At 41.6% G+C, this 12777-nt stretch overlaps 1 protein-coding gene across 3 annotated transcripts in view; it reads left to right on the top strand.

Moving 5' to 3' along the window:
* LOC103145804 (cadherin-4-like) overlaps positions 1–12777 on the top strand; it is a 307601-nt gene that overhangs the window by 233998 nt on the left and 60826 nt on the right. For all 3 annotated transcript variants that reach the window (XM_016677075.1, XM_007563401.2, XM_007563400.2), the window contains one exon: positions 5006–5161. In XM_016677075.1, coding sequence (XP_016532561.1) covers positions 5006–5161 — 156 coding nt within the window. The remainder of the gene's footprint in view (positions 1–5005; positions 5162–12777) is intronic.

Here is a 12777-nt window from a genome sequence, read left to right as displayed (position 1 = left end):
TCAATTTATTCACATAAAGACTCTTCATTAAGAGACAGTAGAGAGCATGACATGTGGTCTCGGGAGGTCTTCATGTGGAAAAATCCGCAGCAGAGGTCGTCTTCGTCGTCGTCGTCTCGTGGGAGGGTCGCACCGACGTGCCAACCGTTCGGTCGGCTTTGAAGGTTCGCTGAAGAGATGAGAAGGATGTTTGTGGAGGGACCACGGTTATTATACTGGCTGATTCATTCATTTCTAAATATTTGTCCAATTAGTCAACAGTTATTTGGATTAATTTCTGCTTTCTGTGAGTAAACGTTCCGTCTTTGGGTAATGCTGCATGTTTTAGCACGCAGTCGCAAGTCTGCACACCGGCAATGTTGCATGAATTACCGTGAAAAATTAAAATAACGACACATGAAATGTGAAAAAAAACAAACTTGGTCTCATTTTGATCAGCTCTAATTATAAACTTGTAGTTAATTATTATTGCTCTTCGTTAAACACTTCAGCGGCAAGTTTTGTGATTTGTGAATAATGAGTTGTTTTTGTGAAAAGAAAACTTTGCTTTATTGGGGTTGTAGACCTCTTTTAATTGTTATCAATCAACAGTGAATACACACTTTTATTGTCAAGTGTGTCACGAAACACAACTTGAACTTTAAATAAATGTTTTTTTCTTTGTTATGGTTTGAAGGTAATTTTATTTGTATAGCACATTTTCAGCAACAAGGTAGTTCAAAGTGCTTTACATGAACAAGAAGGAAATTCAAACAACAAAACCAAAAGAAAGACAAAAAGATAAAAGTATAAAACTACATATTGTTACCCATGTTTGATAAGAATAAGTTATTTATAAACTAGTAGGGGGATCTCTGGATTCTTGTTCTGATAAAACTAGATGTTGGTTCTCCATGTTTGGTGAGATTAGTGAGGCATAAAAGTAAATGTTAGTTTTTATGTGACTAATTAACCCCTAAATATTTATGGTTTTAGGACAGACCTGAAGGTGGGCTAGAACTTCTACCAAATGATGTGATGCGCAGTTTCTATTTAGTTTTTCCCTGTACCTGTTCAGAGTTAGCGTACAGTTCTTTACGCTCTAGAGGCTCATGCATTTCAACCATGGAAGGAGAACTTTGTTTCACCCTGTGAGTCAAACACAGGGAGTTGTGGAGACATACCATCCCCACAACTTCCTGCAGCTTTTTATGGTTCCTAAAAAGCAATTATCACGTGTTTTATTTTTATTTTTTTTAAGGTGACATGACCATTTACTCTGACTTATAGTTTCACACAGTGAGTCTGGTAAGGAACGTCAACATGCTCCAGGCTTTCCATCTATGCAATTTCAGGATGAGAGCAGCGTGCAAGATGCTAAGAAGAATCCCCAAAGCCCGTTAAATGTCTTTAGTAGTGTTCAGCTTCTGCATGCCTATACAATCAGAAGGAGCCTGTACACGTTTGCCTTTCTTTCTGCTTTCACTGTCACAAACCTTTTGTAGCTTTTTGCCAATATCCTCCAACTTTGAAGATTGCCTCGCTTTGTTTTTTTCTTTTTTTTCGTTCGAGCTTGTAGCAACTCCTCGGCATGTTTGCGTCATTTCACAGAGGTGGCAGAGTGATTCTCACGCACATCGTTTAGTTCCCCCTTACTTCCTTGTTATTCGAGCTGATGACACTAATGATGGAGGGGGGGAAGAACGATCACTTCGGGGTAATTATTTATTCCATAATTACATCCTGGTTTGATTGACAGAAAGTGAACGATAAATGTAATTAAGGCTTCCGGTGTCGTGACGGAGCGCGCGGTCCACACAGAGCAGCGTGTGCAGCGGTCGTCGGGGGTTACGCAATCCCCGTGAATTACCTGCAGAGCCCACAAATGGACCACGTGTGACGTGAGCTCGGTGGGGGAAACGAAAATTGCGCCAGTGAAAGCGGCTGCGGAGTGCCTCACTGTGGGTGCGGGGAGGGGGGCGGCATTGGAAATTAAGAGAGTGGCGGGGGTTGGAGGGAGTATCATGTTCAAACAGTGAAATGTTTTATGCAGCAGCCTCTGTCACCGCTGAACGGATGAAGTAATTTCATTTTCATGGATGATCTGCGGCGCCACAGACCAGCAAAATTGCATAGGAGGGGAAGAGAAAGATAGCGCTGGAGGGGAAAAAAAAAAAGCAGTCAAACATACCTTTTTTTTTTCTCTTCATTGGATTCTTTGATTATTTCCTCATAGTAGTAACCATAGTGATGATTTACAGGATGCTGAAAATAAAAGTGCAGGGTGAAGTGGTCAAACAAGAGGGTTGTTGAACAAATATGTGTCCATGTATTTTCAGAAGGGAACGGGAACATGAACACCTGAATTTAGAGCAGGACTTTGACTAGGCTTTTCTAAGACATTAAAATGCTTTGATGTTAACCCATTCACTGGGTTAACATCAAACCCTATGGACAGGTTTCCATCCTTGAAGACAAGCGTCCCCACAGAATGATTCTTCTACCACCATTTTGTGTCAAAAAGTGTCAAACGCTTTTGGAGGGTTACCATTTGTTTAATAAAGCGGCTGTGCCATGATGAAATTTAACTTTAGCCAAACTGGCTGTTTTCCAGCTCAACTCAAGTATGAAATGAACTTATACATTTTTAAATGGGTGTCAGTCGTCCCATTTGTTTCTAGAAAGAAGAAAGTAAATTAATCTTCATTGCTAAATGTGAAGTTCTGTCTTTTGTTTCTCTGACCTAAAATCTATGCATTAGCTTTGAGTAAAAGTTCTGCTTCTGCTGTCATGTTGTCTTCCTTCCCCTCTAAACAAACGAACCCATTCTCCTTCAAGCTTTTATTCTTTTATCGGGAATGCAATAAAGAAGCTGTGAGGGCCAGCGGTCTTTGTAAACCAACTTACAAACAACTCCATGTTTTTACCCCCGACTTTTCCAAAGTGATGCCAGGTTAATGTTGCCGTACCGTTGGGTGAAAAGGCAGAATCCTTGAAAATCTCACCAAAAATCTATTCCACAGGAAGAAATGCTGCAGGCCCATCCCACTAGTTCTTCTTCCAAGTGTGCAAGACAGCGCAAAAAAGAAAGAAAGATATTTTTATTGACAGATCAGCATTAATAATGAAACCTTCCTTAAAGCAAAATGTGTCTCCCATTTAAACATCACATTTAGGATGAGTTTGAAAACTCGTTGGGGGTGTGAAAGGTGGAGCTGGCGTTCTGAGTTATTGGTTTTCTATGAGTGGGTGAACAATAAGCATGGGAGTATAATCCAGGAAGCTCACCGAGGTTCAGACTGCCATCAATGTGGCCCAACATGGATCTGTTTCCATCCACAGAGACTGCTCGATCTTTTATTCTCACCTTTAGGCTATAAGATTAAAGTGTTGACATTTAGGAAAGATTGCGGTGCAAATATAATCACGGTGCATCTATCATAATGCCCACATGCTCCTGGTTTTCATTCAAACTGTGGCTTTATGTTGGCATCTGTTGTTTTTTTGGACAGTTTCACCTTACAAAAGTATTAAATAAACATTTTCACCTTCTGTCAGGTCATAACTACAACCTTCAAGGTTTTTCCTCTGAATTTTATTGGATAGACCAAAGAGCAAGTGGCTCTTTGGATCTTCTACAATGGCTCTTTATATCTCTGGCTAATAAGATAAATAATAATAATAATAATAATAATGTTTTTAAGTATGGATACAATATTTAGTTGTGATTTGAGTTTTGTCAATTTCTGTGTATCTTAGTTCCTTTTATTAGATCAGTCATGTTTCTGCTTTTCTTTAGTTCAGTCCTTGTGTGAGGTTATTTTTAGTTACTCTAGTTTAATTATGTTTAAACTGCTTGTGTACACACTCTCTCTCTCTCTCTCTCTCTCTCTCTCTCTCTCTTTCTCTCTCTCTCTCACACCTGCAGTCAGTTATCTCATCAGCCCAGACCCTCTGTTCAGCATTCTGCCTCCCCAGTATTTAAGAGCCTCATTCTCAGTCACTCCTTGCTGGTTCCTTCCGTCACTTCCCAGTTCCACTCCGCTCCCCTCGTGTTTCTGCACGTTTTTGCTTTCTTGGATTATGTTTTGCATTTTGCTCTGGCTCTCTGTGGATATTCTGTAAGTTTGTTCTTCATCATTTCTTCATTAGGAACCTTTCTCATCATCTACTCCAACTTTTCGCTATTCTGCATTTGGGTCCTCCATCAACCACCATCTAAACATGACAAACACATGATCTTTTCTAGTCTTTAGGTTGGAACCTGTTCTTTTACATCATTTTCCCCAAATAACATAACATCCTATAGAAGACAATGTATCCATCTTCTTATTGCAAACGTCTTATGTTGAATTTTATTTCATTTTCCTCAGTATAGAAATTACATGTTGACTCATTTATAAATGACAAATCAAATTACAATGAAAGTTTTCTTTGTCAAAGGGCTGCGTAATGTCTGGCTCTAAACGAGGGTTTTTTTGGCTCCACTGAGGGTAAGAAGAGATTCTGGGCTGTGAAGGCTGCAGATCCCTGGGACAGACCAACAGATAACTGGTTGCTACAGTTTTTTTTCTTCTTCTTTTTTTACAAATAGTAACTGTGACAGCCTGGTAAATTTTAAATGACCTTGTAAATTTTCTGACACACGTTTGCACGCAGGCTCAGAACTAAAACTCTGATTTCAGCTGACCATGGCGACACTCTTCTACTTGTCAGTATGTTTCAAACAAGAGTTTACTTCTACTTTACGATTATGCCTCACTTTATGTTGGCCTTTTATACAGAATGTCAAACACATTGACTTTTTCTTTTTTTTAAACAATAGTGAAACAGACTGTGAAAAAGATCAAGGGATAAGGCTTCTGCTGCAAAGCCCCGCATGTCAAAAATCTCTTGCCTGAATGTTTTCTCTTTTTGTTTTCACTTTTTTTTTCCACAAAGTGCAGGAAAAGTCTGAAAGGCGAGGGGGGACTAAGGAACAGATTTTCCTCTCTGCTGAACTTGTTTTGTCTGAATCTCCCCGCAGATCCGCTCGGATCAGGATAAGGACGTCGGCATCCGCTACAGCATCACGGGCGCCGGCGCCGATCAGCCTCCGAGCGGAATCTACAACATAGACCCCATCAGCGGCAACATGTTTGTCACCCAGCCCCTGGACCGCGAGGAGAGAGCCTCCTTCCACGTAAGGAACAACCATCTTGTCCGCTTCTGTTGCCACTCCATCCCCAATTACGTCTGCCTCGTTATTTCCTGCCTCGGCTTTCTGCCGTCTCCTCCTCCTCCTTTTATCCCGAAGCCGCCATTTGGGGGAGGTCGGGGTGAAAGAAAAAGGGGGGTGGCGGGGTGCCTCTTCTGTGCCTTCAAATCAGCTTCTCCAAACTTTAATGATCTTGAAGCCGACGATGAAAAAGGAAGAATGCCGTGACAAAACACACACTGACACTCAAGCCGGCGTTTTCTCTGTAGATTGAGCAGCGAGGGACGGGCGGGGAATTGAGACAAACGGAGACGGCGAAGGTGGCGTGAAGGAAAACTGTTGTCTTTGTTCCTACCATCGGCACTAATGAGCAGATGCAGCTTCAGTTGGGTGTTTGTATTTGTGTGTTTGTGTTTGTGTGTTTGTGTGTGTGTATGGCCTGCAGATTGATAAATGTTTGTTTACCCCTTTCAGCAAGCCCAGGTCTTCTCCCCCGACTGACTGTGTTCCTCCTGCTTTTCTGTTGTGCATTGCAGATTCTCTCATTACCTAATGCACCCAGAGCAGGCACGCTGATCAATGGGGCACCATGACAGCTGCACAGGCAGCTTCCATGAGGCCTACAGGATTTACAACACACAGAGGAAGCTGCAGGGTTAAAATCCTGACAGTCTCTCTCTCTCTCAAACCTCGGGTTAAACGGCTTTCATAGATGTTGGAGTTAAATATGCAGACCACTTGAGACGTGCGTTAGGACTCACCCGTCGTTCGCATTAGAGGTTACAGTTTATATCAGCCCCTGGACAACGCCTGCGCTTGAGGTGAGCGCTGGTGTCGGGTCTTAGCGGTCGACGCGATAGATGGCTGTGCTACTGATGGAGCCAAGTCCAAGGCGTGTCTCTGTGTTTGGGGGCGGGGCTGAGCGGAGGAAGCTCTTCTCCGCAGCATGTCGACCCTGGAAACTCTGACACTTTAGCGCACAGAGGTTGACACGAGCCCTGGTCAAAAACCTGGTTTTTGTCACACAGTAAACATGTCCTGACATGTATGTTGTACAATCCAACAAGTTATAAACACATCTGTTAGGAGGAGATGTAAAAAAAAAAAAAATCTTAAAAATGTTGAGATAATCTGGTTGTGTTCTTGTGCACACCCTGTATTTTATTTTATTTTTTCAATTTCATGTTGGAGTCTTTTAGGAGACACAACTTCCATCAAATATTGGTAATTTAACTCTACGTGTGTCTGGTGTTATAAATACAGTAGTGGATGATTGTGATTAATGTGGTCCTATTTTTCACCTAGCAAACATTTTGCACTTTAACAGAGTTTGAAGTTTTAATATCCACTCTGCAAACCAAAAATAGAAATGTGTTGCATAAACATTCAGATGCCTCTGTAGGATCGTCTAATTAGTCACTTGGTCTTTATAGGTGTGAACAACCATGAGGGTTGACACTGTAACACCGTGTGTGTGCCTGGGTGTTTGTCCTGTGTGTCTCTGTGACACACATCTCACCCAATGGCTGCTGGAAATGGACATCAAGCCCCCCCCATTGACCCTTCATTTATATACAATGGCTGGATCAATAGGTTAATTTACAAAAGTAATGACACTCCATGAAGTGTTGCTACTTTTTTTCATGCCTTGTCCACAAATGTGTGTTTTATAGGGACATTATGCCACAGACCAACACAAAGAGGGGCGTATGTGTGCATCGTAAGGGACAGGACACTTTTTTTTTAAAATGTGTCAAATCAAAATCAGAATTTGTACCCTGACACTGATAAACACAATCCTGTGCTACAAATTCCTTTTACAAGTTGCCTATAAAATCAGTGTCCAGCTGTCTGTAGTTTAATCTCTGTATGAATTCAGGTGTTCTGAAAAGTTTTGTCGTAGAACAATGGAAAATAAACAGCACCCTGGAAACAAAACAGACAGGAAAGAGATGAAGTAGTGGGGCGACTTGTGGGTGGGGTCAGAAGGGTTCGATTCCAGCTTCCTCCTGCCACATGTTGATGTGCTCTTTGGTGAGGCACTTTACCCCGGTCTGCATATCAGTGTATAAATGTGTGTGTGCGTTTGTGAGTGCGAACGGATGACTCAAGTGTAAAGCATTTTGAGTGGTCAGAATGATTGGAGAAGCGATTTATTTAAAAGAAAAGGAAAAATATTCCAAACTCTGAATCCGTTTTTCATCTAAAAGGAGGGAAGAGGACGGGAGCCATCACTTTGGAGACACAGGAAACAAATGGGAACCAGTGGAGGTGTGGAAGAAGTTTTACATAAAACTTGTTGCCCTACAAGTAAAAAAAATCAAGCAAGCACATCACCTTAAATGCACCATCAGCTAAGCATGGTGGTGGTAGTATGATGGTGAGGGGCTTTCTCTCCTTGGAAGGAACGGTGAAGCAGTTGACCTGGTGACGCAAAATAACAAAAGAAAACTCACCACAAAACCACAAATCGTTTCACATTTCTGTTCTACTTTGTGTTGCTCTATTACATAAAGATCTTTCTCCAGACTGCGGCTCTAAAGTGACGACATGCAAAAAACACCTTAACAACACATGAACGCTGATGCGTTGCACTCTGCTCATTTGCTTTGTTCTGGACTCTGCGTGTTTGTTCTCTCAGTATTCCTGCTTTTGCTCCCATCCGGCAAATTGGGATCAATAAAGCAGGCGGGTTTGTCGGTCGGTTCCCCCGGAAAAGTGCAGCCGCTCTGAAAACACTTCCTGTTTGACGCAGCCCAGAGTGAAAACACCATGTTAGGCTGTTTGGCACTTCAGCTTGAATGCACCGCCTATTTAAACTGCGGGGTCCCATGCTGCTTTTGATGTGATGTATGATTTTTTTGTGTGAGAGAAAGAGAGAGAATGTAGCCGGTGTTTGGCTCAGGGGACATTTGGTCCATGGCTTACTTTCTTCCAAACTTGACAGGAAGTTTCCCGATGCGCTTGCAGGCCAAACTTTGCTTGTTATTTGTTGTTATTTTATTTTTATTTTTTTATTTATTTATTTTTTTTTGGTTCAAGGGGAAAAGAGAGACGCAGCTGCTGTTTTTGACAGACTGGCACCAGAAGGGATCAGCTATAGGTGAGCGGTGTGGGCGTTAACCGGAGTCGCCGATTTAGCCAACAGCTTCAGCTGCTGAGCAAAGAGGAATTTTTGTTGACTTTAAATGAACGTAAATTCACATGAATACACAACAAATGGAAGAAATGTTATTAATTATGAGGGGGGAACTTTTATCGAGGTTACGCGGAGATACCGTCTGCTTTGCGACGTCATTTAATTACCGCGTGTAATTTGGTGTGGTCGAGGCTTTTCTAACAGGTGTTTAACACGATGTTTTTAGATTAAAGACACAAAACACAATTGGTGCTTATTCACAGACATCACATCTGGGGAAAAATAGCATTCAAGGAACAGTTTAAAAAAAAAAAAAAGCAATCAAATGAAAACGTTGCAGAACCGAGGTGTCGCGTAAATCGTCTGTTTTTGTTGCTAATGAGCCAATGGACATAGTAGTTTCATGATTACTCGTCACAAAATACCAGAGAACGTAAGAATGTATTTCAGTCTTTCCAATCGTTTTCCACTAACTTAAAATGATGGCTCTTAGATGATCAAATATGTAGACACATTTGATTCATATTGATCGTGATTCTTATCTTATCTCTTTTATGTATTTGTATTGTGGTGAACTTTTGTGTTTTTTTATTTTTTTTGTAACCTGATATGTTTTTTTTATTTATCATCATCATGATCATCATCATCATCATCATTATTATTATTGTCTGTTTTGATGGAAGAAGCATATTCATTTTCCTATGTGTGTTGCATTTATATTGATTAAACCTTGAGGGACAACAGATGAAAACTAGCCTTTACAGCTAACTTTACCATATTATGTGATGTTCCTAATAAAATAAGCAAGCAACAAAAACAATAACTGGTCTGAGCAGGAGACGGAGGAGGAGGCAGCGAGGTTTCCAGGCGGAGATCTGATTCAAAGACGGCGTTTGTTTCTGTTATCTCAGTGAATCTCCCATTTCGTTAGCCGCTGCCGCTGTCGCCCAGGTTTCTGTGGAAAAGTTTTTGAGTAAGGAAGAGTTCAATAGTCAATTAAAAACCCGCTCCAAGGTTTGCGGGAATAAAAAAGACAAAGACGAACAAAAGCATCACATTTTATCTCTGCAGTTTTCAGAGTCCAGTTAGCGTAGCTTTAGCTTCCTCTTCCCGTTTGTCCGCCACATTTCTGCTTTAATTCTCGCCTCGCTTCAATGTTTTCTGGCTTTATTTTTCCCTTGGGTTTTAATATTCATAGACATTTGGTCAATAAAAGCAAGGCAAGGGTTAGGGTTGTTGCGTCATCATGGTGGACTGGTTTTTTCTCTGCCTACTACAAGATGATCTGTTTTTTTTTTCCCACTGCATAAAAGTTACAAAGCCAACAGTGAAAAGAGAAGGAAGCGAATTACTAATTACAGAAATAATTAATATTCATGGAATTAAAGACAAACACTGAATATCAAATAATCAATGGGGAAATACATTTATATTCATAGAAATATCTGAAAATGAATAAATTTGAATAAAGATGTCCAGACATGAATGATTTCTGATTTTCACCAGCCCAGTTGTATTCGGTTTCAGTCGTTCATGGCTGGATGTCCAAGACAGATGAGAAACACACAATGTGTCCCTGCTGTCACACACCCACTAAACATCAGACGGCTAATTACAAAAACAATCATCAATAAACGAGCAGCTTCAATTATGAATTTAATTAAAACTAATGATTCCTTTTTTTATTATATGATAAATCTGAAATTTTGTTCACCTTAAAATCCTGCTTTTTATGTCCTTATGTTTATTGTATTCCCTGTTGCCAGAAGCAAGTGATAATCTGACACAATACCTATATTTTCTAATATATAATCAATATTTTATGTAAATGACTCCAGATAAATGAATAAATCAACTAAAAAAAACAAGTACAGTTTCTTTCTATCTATACATTAATTGCTTGTATTCATTTTAAAGACACATCATTGGTTAATATAATATATTTTCTAACCATTTTCATTTAAATTGATTTCAAGGTTATGATGTTCAGGAGCACAAACCAAATCACTCCAAAGTCTTAGCATGCTATAGTGCAGGGACACACACAGCATGACATATTAGCTTATATTTGCATATGTAACGGTTTACTTCGCCGTATTCGCGGAGCGCAAACTCGCAGGAATAAATCCCGGGAGACAAAGATCAGCACTCACAGAGACGCAAACATAAAGATGAATACAAAGCAGCGAGATGCTAAAAAGCAAAGGCAGGAGCGGAGTGGACAAAACACACATGAAAACACAGAAACGCCTCATCTCACACGTTCAGACGCAGACGCCGCAGCAGCCACGCGTTCCCAGCATGCAGCGCTCACAGCTGAGAAAACAGATTGGCTTTGTTTGTTTGTTGGGTCTCCTCTCCCTGTTTGTTTGCTGTGCTTCAGCCAATGGAAAACTAGCATCTTGAGGATCATTAAGGGGCTAAAGAGGGCTCGTTCCGTCTTCCAGAGCGCGCGTCGCGTCGCCGTCCGTGTTGATAAGCGCAAACACGTGTCTGAACGGGGCGCTTGGACGCTTTTTGGGAGGAGTTGCAAACATCTGTGACAGACGGCCACAAAAAAAAGACAAGATGATTAGTGGTGCTTTGGAGAGAGCAGGTGCTTGCCACTCAATCTCTCATGTTGTCCCCACAATTCATGCCAGTTTCCTGTAAATACGCTGACAGGCGGCTCCTCCTCCAGCGTGTCGGCTTTGGCCGCAGCGGGAGCCCGCATCCGCTTAGCAAGCCAAGTCGAGTCTAACTCGCATTTCTGTTGCAGGTCTGAATTTTTAAGCAACCGACTGAGATTAATGTACGCTGTTATGGAGAAGGGGGTTCCTCTTCCGCTTCCCTCATTTCCAGGTTTCCCCCTCCACCCCCCTTAAAGCTGCAGTATGTAACTTTTAAAACAAGCTGGAGGTGAGACGCAGTTTGACAGGACCATCGACTTTGGAGTGATTTGGTCTGTAGTTTTACTGCTGAACAAGATGACCTTGAAATCAAGTTAAAATGGTTAAAAGCGATTCTATCGTCCAGTGATAATCTGTCTTCTGCCTTCTCCCAGTGCTAACTAGAAACAACCAATCAGAGCCAGGAGGAGGATCGTAGCGCTGTTAATCATGCTTGTGTATGCAGTTCTCATAACCATTTTCTTTCTGTTACGCTTCCATCAACTTTCAGGCTTGGTAGTGTAGCCGCCATAATGGCAGATAAACAGTTTACCAAGAAACGTAAGCTGTTTCTCCATCATTTAGTGAGCATGATTGACAGCGCTAAGACCCGCCTCATGACTCTGATTGGTTGTTTTTGACCAGGGGCCATTCATTTCTTCAGACGGCAACAGCATCACCAGGCAGAAGTGGTGGAAATTTTATTTTATTTTTTTTCCCACAGATTATCTGTCTCATATTACCTTGTCAGCCGATGGTGACAGTTTGAACAAATGTGTAAAAAAAACATTTATTTTATAAAAGTTACACACTGCAACTTTAAGAAATTAAACCATCAATCGATGACTGAATTTTGTATTGACTTGGGCGGTCTTAGTCTTTGACGCAGGCACAACAGATGTTTGATCTGAAACATTTAAGTGTGATGAAGAAGCAGCGGCAGTCTGTTAATCACAGGGAACGCAGGCCGTTTGGTTCCAGGGCCATTACTGAGCTTCGTGTCGGGTCGGCAATCATTAACAGGAATAGGTGGGGAGTTTAAAGTACGCCACAGCAATGGTGGAAATTAAGACACCCCACAGTAGATGATGATTGCTTTTGTCAGTGCCCCCCTGTTCTACACCCCCACACTGCCTCTTTGTGTTTCCAGCCCTCATTTACTTCCACAAGCCTCCTCTCTCGCTTCTCTCCTTCCCACCTCCTTCATCTTTTTCCGGCTCCACTTTTTGTTTGTCTGTCTCTGTCTCTTTTTTTCTTTCTTGTTTTTTTTTTTTTTTTCCAGCCCTCATTTACTTCCACAAGCCCCCTCTGTCTCTTCTCTCCTTCCCACCTCCTTCATCTTTTTCCAGCTCCACTTTTTGTTTGTCTGTCTCTGTCTGTTTTTTCTTTCTTTTTTTTTCTTTTTGCTTTTTATCCTCACCCTCTTTTCCGTCTCTGTTCTCGCGCTACACATTGTCAAGAAGCGGCTCATCAGACAAAGACATCCATCCAAATGGCTGGCTTTGTCAAAACAAACTGAGACAAACATTCCCCCCGAACAAAAAGAAGACGCAGCTTGAGCAGCAACACCTCTCTGATGTTTTCAGGCCTCTGGCTGTGCTAACAACAGAATAAGTGTTGTTTGTGCATCTGGAACATTTCACTATTTCCCCCCAACCCCCTTTGTGTCGTTTGCTCCCTGTGCCAAGACGCCAGCTGGATGCCACTGCATCAGTGGCACCTATGGATGTCTTGCCAGTTAAATGCAGCTGCCAATTAACAAAAGTCAAGGTTGCGTCTGTTGTTGCGCTCGGTCCAGTCCGGAGAACCCCGCG

The sequence above is a fragment of the Poecilia formosa genome, unplaced genomic scaffold (assembly GCF_000485575.1).
Source record: "Poecilia formosa unplaced genomic scaffold, Poecilia_formosa-5.1.2 Scaffold147, whole genome shotgun sequence".
NCBI lineage: Eukaryota > Metazoa > Chordata > Actinopteri > Cyprinodontiformes > Poeciliidae > Poecilia > Poecilia formosa.
Note: the sequence above shows the minus strand (reverse complement) of the source record. Positions and strands in the feature narration are given on the sequence as shown.